General features: G+C 35.0%; 1 protein-coding gene and 1 long non-coding RNA gene across 4 annotated transcripts in view; one reads left to right on the forward strand and one right to left on the reverse strand.

Moving 5' to 3' along the window:
* rdo (reduced ocelli) overlaps positions 1–21,930 on the forward strand; it is a 166,376-nt gene that overhangs the window by 129,411 nt on the left and 15,035 nt on the right. For both annotated transcript variants that reach the window (XM_036374553.2, XM_070106312.1), the window contains exons 4-11: positions 938–1,067; positions 5,647–5,844; positions 12,248–12,375; positions 15,717–15,860; positions 16,081–16,185; positions 16,477–16,603; positions 16,694–16,890; positions 18,924–19,079. In XM_036374553.2, coding sequence (XP_036230446.2) covers positions 938–1,067; positions 5,647–5,844; positions 12,248–12,375; positions 15,717–15,860; positions 16,081–16,185; positions 16,477–16,603; positions 16,694–16,890; positions 18,924–19,079 — 1,185 coding nt within the window. The remainder of the gene's footprint in view (positions 1–937; positions 1,068–5,646; positions 5,845–12,247; positions 12,376–15,716; positions 15,861–16,080; positions 16,186–16,476; positions 16,604–16,693; positions 16,891–18,923; positions 19,080–21,930) is intronic.
* LOC118683136 (uncharacterized) lies at positions 1,005–10,229 on the reverse strand. 2 transcript variants are annotated; one of them, XR_004978991.2, is made up of 3 exons: positions 9,932–10,229; positions 1,158–1,238; positions 1,005–1,089 (listed from the first exon to the last, which is right to left on the reverse strand). It is a non-coding gene; the product is annotated as an uncharacterized lncRNA (long non-coding RNA). The 2 variants fall into 2 exon arrangements; XR_004978992.2 differs by lacking the exon at positions 9,932–10,229 and adding an exon at positions 5,618–5,702.

Here is a 21,930-nt window from a genome sequence, read left to right on the forward strand (position 1 = left end):
CATGGTTTTTGGGAATTTTTTGTACAAATTCAGTTTTTGAATTACAAAAAGTATCACATTCGAAGAATATCGCATAAAATTTTAGGAAGAAATATTTAAAAACACGGCAATGGCAGCAAATATTCGAACACGTCTCGGAAAAAAAGTTTGCGGTGCCGCTTATAACTTACTGCTGGATTATCAGAAATCAAAATAGTCAGGTTCAAGCCATAAATAATTGTTTTTCTCTGGTAACATCGATAGGGTATATCAAAATCCTATTTTTTATTTTTAGAATACTTTGAAAGAAAACAACTCGAGTTTTAGCAAACATTTCGGCTTATTTATTATTGTAAAATACAAATTATTAACTAAATTGAAAATAATTTTTTGCTGTTACCTTGAAAATTAAGTAGAAAAAAAGTGTTCAAAATTGAAAATTTTTAAGGTTAAGATCGGTGCAGTAGTTTTAAAGTTATGAAGGGCACCGACTTTCAAAACATGTGTTGCTGCAAAAACGCTTTAAAGTTTTGATAAGTAAAAAATGTGTATAAAACATTCAATGTTTTCTGTGGAAAATATATATATTATAAATAGTGGGTTGAATTCTTAAGTGATTTGGGAAGATTTAACAATTATTAATTAATTTTTGTCTAAGAAACATATTTTAACATTTTAACCAGATATTGTTTTCAAAAGGATTCTCATTTGAATATTTTAAGTTATCTTCTCTCCTGTAGCAAATGTTAAATAATGCATTCTTATACTCGTATAGCTCCACTGCGCAACGTCTCAGAGACGTATAAGTAGCTTTAATTGACATAAATCCCAAGCCAAATAGAACTTTGAAATTTAGAGGACTCACACTTTGAATCTGTTTTGCATTTTGTTGTAATGGCTTTGTTGCTATAAAATACCATCTCTCATCCAACGTCTCTTTTTTCTTCTTTGATTCCAGATGCTGCTGCAGTGGTTTGTGATTTGCCTACTGGCAATGCCCGTGCTGACAGGCACCGGCCAAAACTGTCCGACGGAGTGCGCGTGCAACGTGGATGAGCACAATCGCCGCCAGGTGATTTGTACAAAAGGTGAGTAGCAACAGCGATTTTTCTTTAAGAAAAATGAAAAATGCGCTGTACATTATCATTGCTAAATTCATATTATAAGTAAATTTTTACCGTTGCAATGAATGGTGGGTAATTTCGCATGCAAACTGCCACACACTCGAGCAGACTCAATCCCTGTCAGCATTGTCCTTGCTATAATAAACGAAATCTCTTAAATGGTATAATACAATACAATGCCGCTGGAGAAGAAGTATTACAACAGATTATGCTAGCTACGTGCGTATGATGAAACGCACAAATTGCAAACGTGCTTTGTTTCGTGCAACAAAAGTAAACAGTACATAATTTCAGCCACAATGAAACGTTTCCAAGCCCCTGTTTCGACACGCCGCGCTGCACGAAAGTGACGGTGCGCTGAGAGGCGTTCACACAATGCAAATGGAAATAAGCGCGACGAAGAAACTTTGCAATCTACATTAATGCTTTGCATCCTTCGGAGAATCTGTGTGGCGCAACCATGCCGCGGCAGCAAAGAAACAGGCGTGGCAACAACTACGCAGAATTTCGCATAAAAAATCATAAGCGGAAATTGTCGGATGCGAGAAATTGCAAACGAAGCAAAAATCGGAAAAAATGGAAAAATGAAAGTCGGAAAAATTAAAAATGCAAAAATGAAAAACGGGCACGAAGAACGAAACCAAGCATGAATTTCGAATATTTCAGCTTCTAGTGTGGAATTCATACGCACACATGCATATATATGTACATGCATTTATGCATAAGTATGCGTGTGGTTTTGTTGTTCATAGGCAACCCTAACAACAAGTACTTAGCAATGTGTGTGTGTATATGTACATTAAAAAATGCACTCTGCATGGACTTAAAAATGCAAACATCGTAAGAGGCAACATGGCAGGCGCTGCAGCAATATAGGCGTGTTAGTACGACAAAGAAGCGCCACGTTGTTGTGTATAGCAACGCCAAAAATAAAAAACAAAAAAAAGTTGAAATGAAGCTGCAGTTGTCACAGTTGTCTACAGATGTATGAATTTGAAAAACAAAAATGGAAAGAGGGCGGTTCTTTTTTGTTTAATAATTTTTCTTCAGGGTCCCTCAGCATGGCACGCCACTCCGACCCTCGTCCCCAAGCCGCAAAATAGCGCAGGCTTCTAAATTAATCTGCATATAAGTTTAGGCTTATAGTAAAGTTTGGGTATACTGGTACGCGACAGAAGCTTGAGGTAGAGTTTTCACATTGTTGCAAAAGAGCGCTAAATTTGTTTGACTTATTTACATACTGAAATGTAAGCAAAGTAGATTTTTAGTTCAATCACTTTTGAGGTGTCAGTGAGTGAGGTGACCAACTACTTGAAAGTAAAAGTTTCGATATTTGCAGCCGCAGTAAGGCCGAGTAAAATTACAACGCATTTAAACGAGCGTTAATTCTTCGTCTCTTTGTTCCCTTGCCTACCATATACACGAGGTGTGTTCAAAGGAAAAGGTGAATTTGGATTTTTCGCAAGCTGTGTACATTCGATTATCGATATTTTGTGTTTGTTATAATCGGACACATATGTTTATGATGTTCTTGCATTAGGAGCCAATTTCGATTAGTAGATTGTTTGTGACATCAGAAATGGTTAGTTACGTTTTTGTGGGCTCTTCAGTTTTTTACTTTTGAAAGAAATGGATCATATAATATGTATTAAAGTTTGCGTTAAAAATGGAATAAAGTGCCTCAAAGCACTTGAAATGTTGACTGTGCCATTCGGTGAGTCCACTTTGACTCAAATAAGTGTTTATAAGTGATACAAGCGCTTTACAGAAGGCCAAGAAGATGTTGATGACGATGAGCATCATGGAGGTGCGCCCACATCTACAAGCGAAGAAAACATCGAAACAGTAAAAAAAATTGTTCTTGAAAATCGTCGAATTACTATTTGGGAAGTTGCAGAGGATGTTGGCATATCAATTGGCTCATGCCATTCAATTTTCTCAAATGTTTTAAGCATGAAATGTGTGGCACCGAAGTTTGCGATAATGCACCAGCTCACACATCAGTGCTTATTCGTGATTTTTTTGCCAAAAACAAAACCGTAATCATGCGTCAACCACCGTATTCAACAATACAATTTTCAATTCCCAAGAAAGGAAAGCGTTTTGCCATAAGTGATGAGATCAAGTCAGAATCGAAGAAAGAGCTGATGGCCATACCAAAAACCGCACTTCAGAAGTGCTTCGAGGATTAGAAAAACCGTCGGCACAAGTGTATTATATCTGAGTAGGATTACTTTGAAGGGGACAAAATAGATATTTATGAATAGTTAAACACTTTAAAAAAAATCAAAACTCAACTTTTTCTTTGAACTCACCTCGTACATGAATCGTCAACACAACCGTATTTTAGAGGTAAAATGAGCCATTGATGATTCATTCCACTTCCATTCTCTTCCGCTACAATATGCCCATTAACATACTCAACTTGCCATTGTCCAGTATAATTTTCGTCCAAAACCCTGGATTCCAGAGAAAGAGCTAAAATCGTCAGACGGCAACAAATGTGTGACAGTGTGACAGATTCTTGCGAATTTAGGAATTAGTTAAAAATATTGGTGTTGCGTTAGAGTAAATTTTTTACAGAATTTATCTCGCAAAAAGGGAAAATTCACTTTCAGATTAATGATTTTAAGTTTTCTCCTAGTCGATTTTACCCTCTTGATGGTTATTCCTTCGACGTAAATAGTAGGTAGGTAGGTAGGTAAAGTGGCTGTCATTCGACACACCTAGGCCTTTAGGAGGCCCATTGTGATACCACTGGGACTGTGGTCCCCTACTTCTGATGAACTTCATCAGTGAGACAAGATTTATCCGTGCAACCTCCAAGACGTCGTCAAGAAACCCACGACCGATGTTTGCGATTCTTTTCCTATATGGTGCTGCGCAATCGCATAGAAGATGTTTAATGGTCTCCTCCTCTTCTATTTCCTGACAGCTTCTACAATAGTCGTTATATGGCGTGCCAAGTCTACTTGCATGTCTGCCTATTAGACAGTGGCCTGTTAGTACTCCTACTAGAGTTCTTATATCATTACATTTGAATTTTAACAGTCGGCATGTGCGGCTCATATTCCATTTTTGCCACGTTTGCCTGCTGAGTTGACGTAAATAGTAACATATACATTTAGTTCCAAGTATAGAAAAAAAATCTGACTGATAATGCCATCGAATTGGACTACCTCTGACTTTTACTCTGAACAGGGTATATTAAGGTCGCCCCGATGCTTGGAACACCCAAAAGAAAACGTCGAAGAACCTATAAAGTATACATATATTTGATCGGCTTGAACGAGTCGATTTAGCCAAAGCTGTCTGTCTGTCTGTATGTATATACGCGAACTAGTCCCTCAGTTTTTGAGATATCCATCTCAAATTTCGCACCAGTTCATTTCTTCCTAAGAAGTTGCGCATTTATCGCAACCGCCAATATCGGACAACTTAGGATATAGCTGCCATAAAACTATACGATAAAAATCATGTCATTGTAACAACTTTTTTTTATTTGACGAGATATCATGACGACATTCGGCATGAATTACTATCCAAGCCATCCCTACAATCTTCGAAAAAATTGTTAAAATGGGACTATAATAGCATATAGCTGTCATGAAAACTGACCGCTTAAAATCAAGTTCTTGTATGGAATTTTTTTTTAGATAATGCGATAGATATCTTAATAAAATGTAGCATGGGTTATTGCGCAAGGCAACGCAGAAATACCTGCATAAATTTTCCAGATCGTTTATGCTGGAAAAATGCACCTGTGAAGCGTATTATAGCTTTGGTAAATATAAGGGAAGAGTTTCCTCTTCAAAGCTATTCAATGTTTGTCGAAAGAACATATTGTATTTTAACTTCGAGTCTGCATTTTTTTCAAAAGAAGTTTCCTCACACCAAAAATTCACATACAGCATTATTGCCGAGTGCCGACAAGTATTAAAAAATTAAAAACAAAAAAAAAAAACAAATTTATATAATTTTCCATTATGCCTCAAATGCCATGAAAGCCTTCGGCCCATTACAGCGGCTCCCAAACTCATAAATAACAAATTCGGCTGGATATTCACACTCTACCCATAAACGAATTCAATCAGAAAACAGAGGAAAAAGTCTGCTTTTTGATTGGTTGTATTCTGTTTATTTTGGCGCTTGCATACGGAAGGCTTCAAAATGAGCAAGGATTACAAATTATCATAAGTTCTTTACATAATATTCCACACAAGCATGTGAACTGGAAATATTATTGAAGTAAAATGGCAAACATTTTTACTACCAATGCATATCAATAAGCCCATTAACCTACAATCACCTGCTACCTTTTGAACTCGTAAATTCTCAACTAATACCAAATTTGCGCTTATTGCCGAATCGTAAAAATACAAATGGCCTGTGCCGCACACCTCCATTCATTAGCAAAGTATTTTTATCCGCTTTATATACAATCAACCTACAATTGTATTGGGAATATTAAATCAAATTGTAATAACAAAAAACCTCAATTTTCAACAACTCACTCATATTTTGTGGGCTTTCATTTTTGCAGGTGGCCTCAGCGCTATGCCGGTGAGTCAGATCGCCAAGGATGTGCGCGTCATTATCATCAAAGGGCCGGGCAACACCATCACCATCGGTCAGTACTTCCGGAATTTCTCGCATCTCGAGGTGCTGCGCATCACAGACTCGCAAATCCCCTCGATGGGCACTGAATGCTTTTTTGGTTTAATAAAACTACGTATACTGGGTAAGTACCGAACATACCATAATAAAAATGAGTGTAAAATTTGGAAAGATCTATAAAATAAAACAAATCTGCTCGTGTCGGATTATGCCGAAATAACGGTAAATGTGCGAAATGCTCGTATCACGAACGTAAAAATTTAAATAAAATCCATAAGTATGAAAGCGGGTTTTACGCGCACAATGCCAACAATCAATCAAAAATAACAAAAATGAAAACAAAATCAATTTACAACGAATGCAACAACACAACAACAAAAGCTCACAACAGTTAAGTGGAAACGCAAATGGACAAACACACACATGCGCACATACAAACACATAGTTTTCTCGTAAAATCGTCCGCCACAGAAAAGGGCACGCCGTATGAACTTTATGTAGTGACAGCGATTTCAAGGATTACATTTTTACTAGCCGACAAATAAACCTGCGCAGAGCCGACAGAGAGGACGCGAAAAATGTGAATAAGTGAAATAAGAAGATTGCAGAAAATAATCATAAAATAAAGGACAATCAATGTGCAAAATGTAACCAAAACAGGGAGATATTTTAAAGCAAACTCCAGCACCCTGATGTCTGTATGTATGTAGTGTTGGTGATGCCGCTGTTGGTCAGCACTGAGGTGGCTTATTGAATTCACACGAAAGGCATTTTGCAATCACATTCAATATCGTAAAATTAACGAGTTTTCTCTCAACGTAAAGAAATCGCCAGCTTAATAGCCTAAGAAGGGAAATAAGAAGGAAAAGTGAATAACGGAACTCAAAAGATGTGATTGCATGCTTAAATTGTATTTCATTTTGTTTTTAAGATTGTGGGGCAATAATTGCGAAGAGATTACGGTGTTAATAAGAAAGGTTTTACCGACTATTCTTGCTACTGCTGATTACTCCGCATTTTAAACCCTTCAGTTACTGCTATTTGAAGTAGAGAGCCATCGGGATATTAATCAAATTTAAGGCCTTTGAATTTATCTTTTAAATAAAGCATGTGTCTACTCTGACAATATTTTTAGTTTGCAAGCTGATACCTTATCAGATGCCAGACTGTTCACGGTTTATCAAAATATTCATAAATAATAACCAAATTTGTTTATTATTTCCATCACATCTTTTTATGACAAGCTGGGACCGAACCATATTGAGATTTTTCACATTTGCATACAGAATTACATTTGCAATTTTTTTTTTTTATTTACTAGATTTAGTAGTCACTTTTTCAAAAAATTAGTATGTTTGGTACTTATAGACTTACGAGTATAATATTTTCTGATTCGCCTAATCTGAAGTATACAAAATTTCCAAGACTAACCCTGAACCTTGATATGACTGCATGCACCAATTTTCATTTTCAATATATGCGATGGTGGCATCTACGAGGTGTGTTCAAAAAATAAGGGGAAGTTTCATTTTGGAAAAAAATGTTATCCATTCGTCTACAATGATGTTATCACTTTTAAAATAGTCACCATTCGATATTATGCATTTATACCATTTCATCTATTTTGTAATACAATGGCCCTTCAGGGTGCTCTTTATTTTTGGAAATAAGAAAAAGTCACACGAAAACATCTCTAGCGAATATGGAGGAACTAGCAACGAAGTGTGAGCCTTTAACAAACGAAAATCGCCAATATCATAAAAACGTTACACATGTACAGTCAATAGTTCGTAAACTTTTTGAGACATTCAGAACTTCGGAAATCACTATAATAATTTTGCCTATATAGTCGATATAGTAAAGGCTCGTGACATTTACTTAACTCTCACGCGGTAAGAGTGGAAGAGTCAGATTTTTGTTTTGCCTTGACAAATAATACTCTCACGCTAAGTTTTATTTTTTCATCAAGGCATAACAGTAATACTTGTATAAACTGACAGAAATATTGACCGAAAAACACTTGTATAATAATACATCCCTATCAATTTGTTGATTCTTTTATCAATGCTATGCCCCATAAAATATATACATAAATGACCAGCATGCCGAATAATGTCGATCTAGTCACGTCCGTCTGCAAGTTCCTTCTGTCTGTATATACGCGAATAGTGCACACGTCGTTTTCATCCCAAGAACCTGCTCATTTGCCGCACCCCCGATAAAATAGTATATACATGCCATACAAACCGAACGATCGGAATCAAGTGCTTGGAAAGCTGTTTTGTTTGACGAGATATCTTCACGAAATGACCTAAGGCAATGGTGCAATCTCCGAAGAAATTGTTCAGATCGGATCACTATGGCATATACTAAAGCTGCCAGTCAACCTAGCCGATCAAATTAAAGTTCTTGTAAGGAATATTTTGTATTTGTGAAGGGTATTAAAGCTTCGGTATAACCGAAGCCAACATTTTTCTTATTCTGAATAAAACCAATCCGCATCGTCAAAAAATTCAATTTATTACGACTTTTACCTTTTGATATTTGCGAAGCTCAGCTAACGGTTTTTGTCATTTGGTAATACAATTCGCTTTAAAAATCAAAGTCGTTGCATTCATTACGAAACTGCAGCAATTTAAATTTAATATCTCCGTTTTTGACTGGCAAAAACGACAAAAAGTCATCAGTAGATAAATTCACAGGCCGCAGTAAAAAGAGCAATGAAAATGTAAAAATAAAACCGCTAAAGAGACAAGGAAAACACCGTTGTTTTTAGCATAAAAATCGTGAATGCAAAAAAATGAAGATAAATAAAAGATTATATGGCCGACAGTGTGCATCGTTTTTACAGTTATTGTACGCATTTAATGGAATTCAAAATGATTGCCTTTGTCTGTGTCAGCAAAAGTGAAAATTCAGCAGCTGAACAGCGTAAAAAAATTGAATTGTATAACCTACACGTTCCCATACCCCGCCAGGACGATGTACATTTGTCGCGGGGGGCGTTGCAGTCACATGTGGATAAGTTTTAAACAAATAAAAGGTTTATGTCATTTACCATTTGTTCGTCGCGTTGGCAACGAAGCAAGGTAGCATATGAGCAACATGCAATGCACTGTTTGTTAGTACATATGTATGCACGAGTATATACTACATAAGAGTACGTATTATGGAGAATGGCACAATAAGCAAGCGAATTCAATGCAGCGAAAAAAAGTTCAGAAAACAAACATGAAGCCAAAAGTCAAATTAGTAATGAAATAAGCGACTTTCTATGTTTTAAAAGAGAGTACTTTGTCAGTTTGTAATTCAACCGTTATGAAAGTGAGCATTAAAGCCTTGAGGATAATTAACGGTTTTGTTGGAAACTAAAAAAAAAGTGACACATTAAAAGAAGACTATTTTTTGTTTTATTTATTTTCCCCTTAGCAAATAATCATTGGAACTAATTGATTTATGGACAATCAGTGTCGGAATAAAAAATTGGGTAAATTTACTTAAATAAAACTGATCGCAAATTTCTTTTTGAAAATCCATTCGAAGCTTACATAAACAAAAGCTGTGAATTATTATGGCATAAAAAGGTCGATGACTTTCTTAACGTTTGAAATGGTGAGCTAAATCATGGAAAAGGCAGCCATTGGTTCGATAAAATCCTGGTAAATATCGGTACTAGGGGTTACTAATTGATAAGCAGTGTTGACAGAAATCATATCACAGAAACTTGCATCCTACTCGCTTGTCCCACAGTCTTACAAAGTGCTGCAATAGCCGGCTTCGATTCGCCATATCCGTGCTTATTATATTTGCGCGCCGCTCACTTGCTAAAAGTTTACTTCTCATAGCCACAACAAAAAAAGAAAAAACGTTAACTTCGATTGCGCCGATACCCACTTAATACCACTTTAACAAATACAATACATTCAAGAACTTGATTTTGATCGGTCAGTTTGTGTGGCAGCTATATGGTTTAGTGATGCGATCTGCTTCGCTGCTTTTGTAATAACCCATGCCAAATTTCGTGAAGATATCTTGTTAAATAAAAGGTGTTCCATACAAGGACAGGATTTTGATTGACGAGTTTGTATGGCAACAATATGCTGTAGTGGTCCAATATCGGCGGTTCCGACAAATTAGTAACTTCTTTGAGGTAAAAGGACGTGTGCAAAATTTCAGTTTTTCGCAATGCCAAAGATAACGTCGTTCCTCACCTCACAATTTCGTAGCCGCTTTTAAGTGACTACTAAATTTCGTGAAATTTTATGCCACATACATATCCAAAATACAAACGGGTCTTTTCAATAGTTCTATAATAATAAGGGTCGGATTTAAAATACCGTCCCAGGACTTCGGGGATAAAATGGGTATGTGCGGGAAACTTATAGTTTTCGAGATATTTGCATTGAACGTTGAAAATTTCAACTATTTAAAGTATGTATTTTTCACTTTAAAAAACTAAATAATTTCCATTAACACTGCGGTAGTTCGTGTTTTTACATTTATTTTACATTATATAGTGCAAAAATAGCTTTAATTCAATATTTAACTCATTGTTCAATTCTATTAATTCTGACAATAACAAAAGGGTTGCAAAATGTCAAATAACCAGTGTTACCTTATCGACATCTTTTGTAAATAAAATAAAAATAAAAACTAAAAGAAATAAAGAAAACAGATTATACCCCAAATACAGGAATCCAAAACCAAAAAAAAAAAATATTATGAAATTATTCCAATAAAATAAAACGAAATTGTTTAATGGCTTATATGTATGTATTATTGCCTCATTAAATTTTACAAACGGATCATCATCCCTATTCGCAATATTTCTTCGCCAAATATTTTATTATTAAATCCGCAAAGCTTTCCAGATTAGTATAGTTATTATGGCAAAAAATCTTTTTATAACCCGCCCGTATGAGCCCCTTAGCAGATCTGACATTATCAGAACATACTTCCAACCGCAATTCCTCCCTGCCATCTTCCACCATTTCCAACATATAGTGACCCTCTGAAATAAGAAAAATATATAACTAATTATGTATTATTGTTTATTTTTAATATTACCTTTGTTATATAATATTTCCTTCTGCCAAATTTACTTTCATCGATCTGTACTTATTTCCAAGGGCCACCAATTTTACCCAACTTCTCCTGATGGTCTACTTGATATAATACTACAGCATTAGTTATACCGGTCATATATGGTTACCTGAATATACTGTTTTTACGCACCTCTTAATGCGACCAATGTGATGAGAAGCAAAACATAAGTTAACATTTTTGATTCAAGGGTATTTTCGCGTTCTCGAATCAAGTCCCCTTAGATCGAGATATAGCATCTAAACGTCCATAGAGAGCACCATTGACAGTTTGGAATACTTGGAAAGTTTGGAATGCTTTTCCAATGTTCCACATGTCCTTCAACTCCGCCACTTTAATCACATTAATTTTGTGAATAATGCCATGACTGTGCGATTGTTCCTCGACTCTAAATATAATTATTAATAAATATTTAAAAAAATTTAAAAGTGTAATAACTTACCTGATGAAATTGCACTCATTTTCAAAATTCAAAATTTAATAATGACTGGAAGAGGAAAAATCTTATTATTAACACAATTATTCGCTCTAAACCCACTTGAATTGTATTTGCCAAATATGAAATAAATAGCAAATTAAAAAGATGAAACGGTACTTTTCTTCAAAGCTTACAGTAGTAATATCCGTTAGAGAACATTGGCGTAAAGGATTATATTATATCCTTTTTGACAATGTTACTTTTTTACTTAGAACTCCTTTTTGTGGTGACGGCCTTCGGACGCACTTAAAAAAAAAATAACCCTTGTCTGTCCAACAATAGGGTTTCTCAAGTTAAAAAAAAAAACTAAAAGATTTATTATTGTCCATCAACGATTATGGTTCCTCTATTCGAGGTATAATCTCTCTTTTTATTTTATTTTTCTTCGTTTGCAAAGTATATTAGTATGGTAACACTGGTTATTGCATTTGCAACCCTTTTGTTATTGTCAGAATTATTAGAGTTGAACAATGAGTTAGATATTGAATTAAAGCTATTTTTCACTATTTAATGGTAAATAAATGTGTACAAAAGAATTATCGCAGTGTTAAAGGATATAAAAGTGAAAAATATAAGTGTACAATTTATTTTAAATTGAAAAATACGTACACTAACTAGTTGAATTTTAAAACTTTAAATGCAAATATTTCGGAAACTATGAGTTTCCCACGGTTAATATATATTCTTGATCTGGAGGATCTCCTCTATATAATATAACTTTATATTTTTAATTGTCAGAAAACTTACTTACCAAAATGACATAAGCGAAATAATAAAATACCTTAAAATATTGCCGATAAAATTTCCAGATCCAGGATTTAAAGTGTCGGCCTTTGTACGTTCATAAACTTATATAAACAGTATTTACACAGATAATATAAGTGATGAAAAAAATTTTTTATATGTAAGTTCAAATTAGTAAAAGCAAAATCTCTTTATTTTTCAGATTTATCAAGAAACAACATCACGAATGTAAATCGAAATAATTTCCGAGGACAGGATAATTTACGTGAACTGGATTTGTCCAAGAATAAGATATTAAACATATCCAGCACTACGTTTGGTCATTTAACCGTAAGTATGCAACAAAAACAAACAATTTAACGACCTTGAAAAGGGAAAATATTCCATAAAGACAAAGTCAATCAGCTGCCCAACCAAAACAACCGTTTAATGTTTAATTTGCGCCTCCCTGTGATTGCCTTTCGTTTTTTTTTCTCTCTTCCACTTTTTGAGAAACGCCTTGTGCATTAATTTTAAAATTCATCAGAATGCGGGTGGAAAACGCGTAAATACCAACTTAATGTAATTATCGCATTGCATCGCCAAGGCGCTCGGCTGATGAATTGACTGTGAATATATGTATATATGTATATTTTATATGGATTCAATCAGGTCTTAGCAATCGAGAGCCAATGCGCATCCGGCTTTGCAGCAACTTGGTTAGTGTCCGGGCTTAAGCTCGTATTTACTTTCGTTTCGTTTAAACTGCCAATAATGCTCATCTCACAGGCTCTTCGCCCCACCACCTGCTACTGTCTTATTCACCGGGTTTTTATCGCCCGAACGTGGGCGGTAATAAATTTTATGTGTTATTTTGTTTTATTTCCTTGTGTTTGCTCTTCCCGTTTTGCTGTTTTTGTATTGCACATTGCAATATATACATTATGCTTCTTCGCTCTGCATCTAGTTAACGGTACTCAACATTCAGCATGCAGCTGCTCATGCCCGTGCGCTCAGCTTTAGCCTTTGGGTCAGTTGCGTCTCTACAGGAAATTATTTTAAAATTTTCACTTTACTTTTTTTGTACCCTGAACAGGGTTTATTATATAAATTATAGTGAGCTAATTCCTCAGGTTTTGAGATATTGATCTGAAGTTTTGTACACGTCCTTTTCTCACCAAGAAACTGCTCATTTTTTCGGAACCCCCCATATCCCGACTACAAGTATAGCATGTAGCTGCCATTCAAACTGAACGATCCAACTCAAATCCGTGTATGCTTATCTTTTTTATTTCACAAGATATTACGAAATTTGGCACTGATTGAGGTTTATGAAGTCACTACAATCTCCGAAGAAATGGTTCAGATCGGATCTCTATAGCATATAGCTGCCATATAAACTAGCCGATCAAGGATGGAGGGTATTATAGCTTCGGTGCAGCCGAAGTTAAAGGTTTTTTCTTTTGAGATATTTATTAGAATATTTTAGTTTAACTTTGCTTAAACAATCTTATTTTAAAAATCTCTCCCAGGCGTGTTGCCAAATATGTAGCATAATATCCAAACTTGTTTTTCACTTCCTGCAGGGTCCTACATAGTTCATCATCACATTGTGTGCGGGTCAGCGAAAACACTTAGTATGTGCATGCTTGCACTCCTCCAAGATTTTCTAGTGGATCGTGCTCGTAAAATAAATAGCGAATGCGGAAAATTGTCTGCCTCGTCTATTTTTAATTTGTCTTCGATGGCAAAGCTTCCGCTTACAATATTTTACAACGGTCCCGCATTTATATTTCGAAAGATATTTATTAGCGATTACTATGGATTAATAAGGATAGAGTGTTTGATGAATGAACACATCGCAAAGGAAACTAAACTAGAATTTATGAGCCACCTATTTCGAGAATTTAGTGTGAAATCTTCAAAGTTAAGAAAGCGTACAGGAAAAATAAATTACGGTCACAAATTATAGCTTAGCAAAAAGCGAAAAATTCGTCTTTCCTGTAAACAAGAAAATGGGTTTCTAAATGAAAGCTAAAAAGTACAGAAATGTAGTATACATATGGTAGAAAGGCGTAGATGCCTTACTCTCACATTTAGTTGCACTTTAAACTTAATTTAACATTGACATTTTCGCTCTTATAAGCAAGAACACGGAAAAGATTGAATTATTGTTTGGGAGCGCCAATTAATTTAAGTTGCTGCTCATGATATTCAGTTATGTCTAAACACTTTCACTGAAGCGATTTAAGTCATCTGCGAAATTAAACACCAAACTGATTAGAACCAAGCAATAGCTGTCAAAAATACCATCTACGAAATTTAATTCTTTAAAAACCACACATCTAGATAAACATCCGTTAGTATATAACACACTCATAAAAATACAATTTCAAACTCGGATTGTAACTTTTGTAGCATCAAACCCAGATTGTTAGTGCATTCATGTTGAATATCACCTATGGCTAAGTCTCTACGCACATATCAGCTAATTTGTAAAACTTGGAGCCTTAATGAAAGCTGAGCACCTGTCCTTTACTTATAATGATATGATCTGGTGCTTAAAGTAAATAGAATCCATTCAGTACTTGCGGTTGGCTTTATATTGTATATGCAAATGTAAAATATTAAAAAAAAATATCTTACTGCCGGTTTTTCAAAGCTGCTGTTACTACAAGGTGCTTTCCAAAGTAAACAGGACTTTAAAAAAAAAGACAGAACAAATGGTTTTATCGGCAAAATCAATTCATTTTATTCAAAATAGTCTCCTTCTGCTTTAATACAGCTTTTTGCACGGTCCAAAAGCATGTCGAACGACTGTTTTAGCTTGTTGCCCGGTATGACCGCCAGGACGCCGGTGCAAGCCTGTTGAATGGCCTCTACGTCTGCATAACGCTTTCCTTTCATCGGCAAATGCAATTTTCCGAAAAGGTAGAAATCGCACGGTGCCATATCAGGTGAATACCAGGAGTGGTTGATTGTTAAAATGTGATTTTTGGTCAAATAATCGGCCACAAGCGTCGATCGATGAGACGGCGCATTATCGTGCAACAAATGCCAACTTCCATCTTCGCGATATTCGGGCCGAACACGTCGAATACGGCGCACCAAACGCTTCAAAACTCCAAGGTAGAATACCGCATTAACGTTTTGGCCGGGTGGAACAAATTCTTTGTGGACAATACCCTTGGAATCATAAAAACAAATCAGCATTGTCTTCACTTTCGACTTTTTTGACGGATTTTGGTTGGCCCACATGTTCATTGTCATTTATGTCCTCACGACCACTTTGAAAACGTTGAAACCACTGTGCACTCTGCTACAGGATAGGCAATCATCGCCATAAACTTGTTTCATCGTTTCGGTAAAAATTTTACCAATTTTAAAACAACATTTATTGTTGTCTCTTTGTTCGAAGCTCATTTTCGCATCGATGACAAAAACATACTGACACTTAAAACGCAATAACTTCACTTCCAATAGATGAAATTCTTCACTTCAAATCATGAAATTTCTACTGGAAGTCGATAAAGGATAGCAGATTCTAACGCACTAGCTCTCTCTCACAATGAGCTCTAGCAGAAACTATATACTTACATATAAACGGTTAGAGAATATCATTTGTAAAACTTTATGTCTTTGTTAGTAGTTGCCTAATTCTTTAATAAAATCAATTTTTGTTATATTTTCAGGAACTTCAAAAACTCAATTTGGCTGATAATTCAATATTGGAGCTCGTTCCGCGCATATTCTTCCTGCTCAACAAATTGCAGTATCTCGACCTGAGCGGAAATCCATTACAAGACCTGCCACCCGATGTATTTCGCGATTTGCCGGTAAGCTGTGCTATTATATGCCCGCACATAATTCCTGTTGCCGTTATTCAAATTCGCAGAAACATAAGCTAACTCTCACTAAATTGCGCACATGCAGTGGAGAAAATTGAAGAAATAATCAATCGAAAATTGAAATGAAAAACCAATTCAAACAAATATAATATTTTGTTTTACTGCTTCCACCTTGTATTTAGCCATTGTTTCTTTGTGCCTTCCACAGGAGCTGCGCATTTTCAAATGCCGTAATTGTCAATTGAAGAAAATCAATCCGCAGTTGTATAATTTATTGCCAATGCTGCAAGAGCTGGATTTGGGACGTAATGAGGTAAGCATGGCCAATTCAAGAGCGAAATTATTTGCATTATTTGTTTTTTTTATAAACCTACAAAGCCACACCTTAAACTCATTGTTGTATTGACTTTTGCAAGTCATCGCTTTTGGTTGAAAATTTTTTCTACCTCACAGACAATGACTATTGACTTTTGACTTTTGACTTTATTTCTTTTTTACTTGAATTGCACTGAGTACATTTAATGTTGGCAAACATCATTTCTCAGTGAAAGATTAACCGACCTTTGCAACTTCCATGCTTTGGTACTTTTTTCTCTAATTTTAGTTTAAATTCCTCGACAAGGATGAATTTCGCGACGTCAAAAATCTCAGTAAAGTCCTACTTGATGGCAATCAACTGTCCGTCGTTGTTGATGAGCTGTTTCGAAATCAAAAAGTTCTGCAACACTTGGGTAAGTTTATTTGCAACAAAGTGCCGCACACAAATTGTGCTTTAGTGCGCCTGCTACGCTGTTGTCACACTTCATATTTCCTCTTTACAGACTTGTCCTACAATCGATTGGCGAAAGTGCCCAACAACTCGTTTAAACATTTGGGCAATTTGACGTTCCTGGATTTGTCATACAACAAGCTGGTAAGACTGGAGCCGCAGTCAGTGTGGCGACTAAGCAATCTGCAAACGCTGAATATTAGCGGCAATGTGCAGATGAATTTGCATGACATGCGTGAAACATTCGAGGTGAGTCTAGTACATACAAAAAACATCATATGAATGCAGGAATATGTAATTGATTTTCAATTAATGAACTGGTTGAAGGACGGGTGGGAGATTTGTTTCAGAGTATGTAAATTGTGAGACCATTTAGGGAAGTAACTAGAAATAAATAGTCGAAAATGTTTTAGATGGATTTTAATTGCACTAACTATAAAAATTTACATTTATAATTATTTTCAAACCCTTATGCTTGATTGTTATAATATATTATAAATATATCAAGAACAAAAATTTATAAATGGGTGGAAGTTTTGACGCACTAATCGACTAACCGAAAACCATTCAAATCTTTACTTAGTATATATTTATAGCTCATAAAAGTACAGCGAAACATATTTCAGTAATTTCATTTACTTTATCCCAGAAAGAGTAGGGATTCTTTGGAAAATTTGTGATATAATTTTTTCTTGTCGTCTCGAAAATTACCCTTTCATTCAATTTCTTTCCTGTGAGAATTTTCTTGGAACATAAACCATACCAGTCAAACAATATCGAACTTTGTGTCAGTAAGAGACGAACAAATGATCCGACAAATGTAACAATTTTTTACACCAGACGTCTACCGCCCTCTCAGAGAGGCGATACCAATATCCAGTTGATCCTATTGTTTATGGAAAAACCAACTCGATTAGTTCAAATTGGCTTTTGAAAGAATACAACAAACATCTTTTCGAATATTTTTTTTTTATTTTACAATAGACAATTTGTGTAGCATTTCCAGGAGAGTTGGCCTGTACAAACGGCTAGTTGAAGAAGCGAACCAGAAAACAAAGGACTTTCGGTTAAGAATGGCTCTTTCAAAACAACCAAGTAGTTAGTATATCACAATTAGTAATTAAGGATCATTAGTCCTTTATATTAGGTGAGTGCTCTGAATACTATTTAGCTCTATGAGAAGACTGGAAACCCTTTGCTAAAGTTTTCGAATACAGATAATATCAAGAAATTAAATAAAAAAAGCAAACAAAAAAATACAAAATTTTGTTAAAACTCTTTGTTTGGAAATGAAGTATACTGTAAAAACTTATTTCTCCATGGTAATGTTAGGACCATGTATCAAAGATAAGAAGGAACTCATAAAATTCGGGAAAAGTAAATATAATAATCAATAATACATTTCGAAAATTAGAAGGAAACTTATTACAAAAGAGTATTATTCAACTAAACACTTTCGATGTTCCGGAATACTGAAATATTAATGAATTGGACAATGGAAGCCTCGCAAGATCGAAAATGGAAAAAATTTTCTGCAGTTACTATTCATCTGACCTTTATAAGTACGTGTAAGAGTCACTAAGTATTTTAAAATTAGGAAAAAGAGACATGGACTGGTATGATAACGAGAGAGTAGAAACCAAACAAAAACAAAATCTGAACGTCTGAACCAAAATTTTAGCATTTCAGGAATCAGATCGGACAACTATATCACATAGTATCTCCCTTTAACCGGGTATACAGATTTTTTTATTTCCCGATATAAAGCCTTTAATTAAAAATTTAAGAGCACGTATTTTTGCAGAACAGTTCTCTTATACATGCTTAATAGTGACAGTGAAAAACAAAAAGAAAATCGGATAACTACAACATATATCACCCACACAACCGATTACTCAGAAAATTTATTTAAATAGACATTAAATCAGACTTCATTGCTTTTTTTTCGAAACTAAAGTATTGGAGTTTTAAGTTGTGTTTTCCAAGAGCTAACTTTGAATTTAAGATAAAACTAAAAAGCACACAATCTCTTAAAGTGATTACATTTAATCTCGGTTAGCAATTACATATATAACCTATCTCTCTGCAAATATTATGTTTGCACAGTTTAAGTACCATATCGAATATAAAAACTTTTCCACGACCAAAAACAATAAAAACTTTGCAATAAAACATTCCGAACTTCCTGCTCAACTACTCAAAATTCGATTACCGCCCTATGCTCATTGCTATCACTTACGGAATTTAATTTATCTGCTGTTGTTGTTGTCTCCCATTTTCAGGTCATACCACAGCTGACACATCTCTCGGTAGCCGACATGGGAGTGCTGCCGATGGGACTCCTGGTGCCGTTCAAGCAGCTGCGCTATCTCAACATATCCGGCAATCATTTGGACAATATGTCATTGCAAGTAATCGATCCGTGCCGGGAGCTGGAGGTGAGTGCATAGATGAAGAATGAAGCGAGCGAAAATCCGGACAAATTTATAGAAATAAGTTGAAACAAAAGTTTTGCGACCACTGGTTAGTTGAGCGTGGAGGCGTCTAAACCAAAATAAAATTGAATGTGTGTGTATTTGTGTTGCTGTGTGTGCGTCAAGTCTGTCATGGCAGTAAAAAGCGATATAACACTCCCAACAACAATGTCCAAATGTTAGCACTGCGATAAAACCGAACACAAATTTCTGTGTGGCATGCAAGCTGGCAAGTCCAAAGCGTTAGCGCTTAAAATGAATAGAAAAATGAAATGAAAAGTAAAGTAGAAAAACAACAAACTTGAAAAGAATATAAACTGAGGGCAAAAAATTCGTCATCGCTCGTCTGCTACAAATTGCTCTGCCATGCAACCGACAACCGACGTCCAACGGCCGACCCGACAAACTACAGACCTACATTACGAGCAGCAGCGAGCGACATTCGTTGCATGCATGCAAAGGCAATAACAAGTGTGGCGAGATATATGTATATAAAAATAATATAACGGACATGCAACATGCCACCCACAAAATATTGCAACATGCAAGTGTAAACTACATTGTTGTCACACATTCACCATTGCGTGTTGGCATCTGTCCGAACATTTGGATCTGTACAGTTTTGAATGTATTTATTGTTGTTGTTTCGAAATTTCGATTATCTCTCACCTCTTTATGATAATAACAACAATTCGAGAACAGCCGGGTTCTTTTCCCTATTTGCAGGGGTGTCTCAGGATGTTGCACTCAAGAAATGCCTATTCTCATCTTTGAAGCATACTTACATAACTCACTCTTTTCTACTTTTTGCCAATCACACAAACATCAGCGACCCCTCCTGATAAATTAGACAATAGATAAAATAGCAGTTGCAGCTGTTCCTGTTTGTGAGATGAAAGCTATAAATGGCTTTAGTAATCTTTATCTAACGCGGTCTTTGAAATATAAGATTTCGTACTGAAAAAAAATTCTCAGACTTTTTTGTGATTGCTTTATAGACACAGAAGAAATATATAATATTTAAGAATTCTTCTTCGATAAGGGTTAAACACAAACCAAGCGGCTAAAAACGAATAGTGTTTATGGTTCCGATACATAAACTGTGATAGCCAATCGCGTGCAATTTTGCTTTCGTCGATTCCGTTCCGGTAATTTTGATGTCAAAGATGTACCACGCTCTGGAAGACCAATTATCGAAAATATAGATTAAATGTGGCAAAATGTCGCGTCCAGTGTAAGCACTGTTTGGATTACCCAGGAGCTAAAATTGGCACAAAATATCAATGGTACCATTTAAAAAATGGCTGGAATTAAAAATACGCTCGGCATAAAATCGTTAAATTTCCACAGCGGATGGCTACTGGTGATGAAAAGTGGGTCACTTACGACGTCGACAAAGTCAAGCGAAATAGGTCGTGGTCGACCCGGCACAAACAGTGGCCAAGCCACGATTGATATCTAAGCTCTTTATTCGGACCTGTACTGTCAATAATTGGACCGCTTGCATATTTGACCCAAATCGGATCATTCTATCAAGCTAATAAAACAACTAACTAATAAAAATAATTTTGGATTGCAGTTTGTAATATTTTTTTTTATATTTCGATTATCAAATAAATAATTAAAACTATTTTTAATATAATAAAATATCAATTGAAATATTTCTAATAATTTTCCTTCTCCTTGAATTCGATCGTACATAAATCCAGGGAATTTCATTTCCGTGGCGGTCAGTTTTACTCACAAAGTTATTTACCGTTATATCAATTACAAACTTCCTTTAGTAAATAAATTTAAAAATATTGTTTGGAAAAAATGTATAACTTCTAAAGAAATATCATAATTAAATTACTATATACATATACAATTTAATTTCCTGCCCATGAATTTTTTTAAAATATATTTAAATCATATAAATTTGCATGTAAGTGAAAACTAAATATATATTTAAAAAAATATTTGCATTCAATCTTCCAGTATATGTATAATAAGTATTTAATATATATGTACATACATATTCCACATTTCACACAAATAGTCGGTCGCAGCGCTCCAGGCGTTGCCTTCCGGGAAATAATATTTGTGGTTGCTGCTGGCTGAAATGAAATGTTCAACGAAATCTAAATTAAACACACAAATGTATTTGGCATTCGTGGCATTTTTGTTGAATATTTGCCGTTATTTTATAATACACTGATATTAGTATTTTATACCGTTTGATCATTTTCGAACATTTCAAAATATTACTATTTCTACAGCAAAGTGTAATAGTTTCGTTAAGCGGTGGGAATGAACGTTTAAGGAGTAACACACTTAATAATTATCTTATAAGTAATCGTTTCTTGGTTTCTGCATAGAGTGTCAATTTAATCAAATTAATGAACCCAACAAGTATATGCTACCGGTTTTGTACAAAGACAAGATACATTTAAAAAAATTTAATGCATAACAAGTCTAACTACGTCATCTTTTCAATTTCCAATAAACTCATCCTTGATATTTGTTTATATATGTATGTGATATTTATCAACAAAATTACAAGATAGTTCTTCGTAGATAGTTCCGAGCAGGCAACATAATTATTTTTGATCGAATTTATTCAGTAAAACTTCGCTGACAAAGTAGTGATAAATGTTGTCATATTTCCCATAGACTCAAGGGTGCAAGATTTCACAAATTGCGACAGTCTATCTAATAACGCATAATCAAACGCAACAAACCTTACATTATTTAATTTATGATGTGATGACCTCATGTATTTCTCTGTCATATACAAATGTTTTGCTTTTTGTAATTTTTTTTACTGCTGTTCGAC

This window comes from Bactrocera oleae, chromosome 3, assembly GCF_042242935.1.
Source record: "Bactrocera oleae isolate idBacOlea1 chromosome 3, idBacOlea1, whole genome shotgun sequence".
NCBI lineage: Eukaryota > Metazoa > Arthropoda > Insecta > Diptera > Tephritidae > Bactrocera > Bactrocera oleae.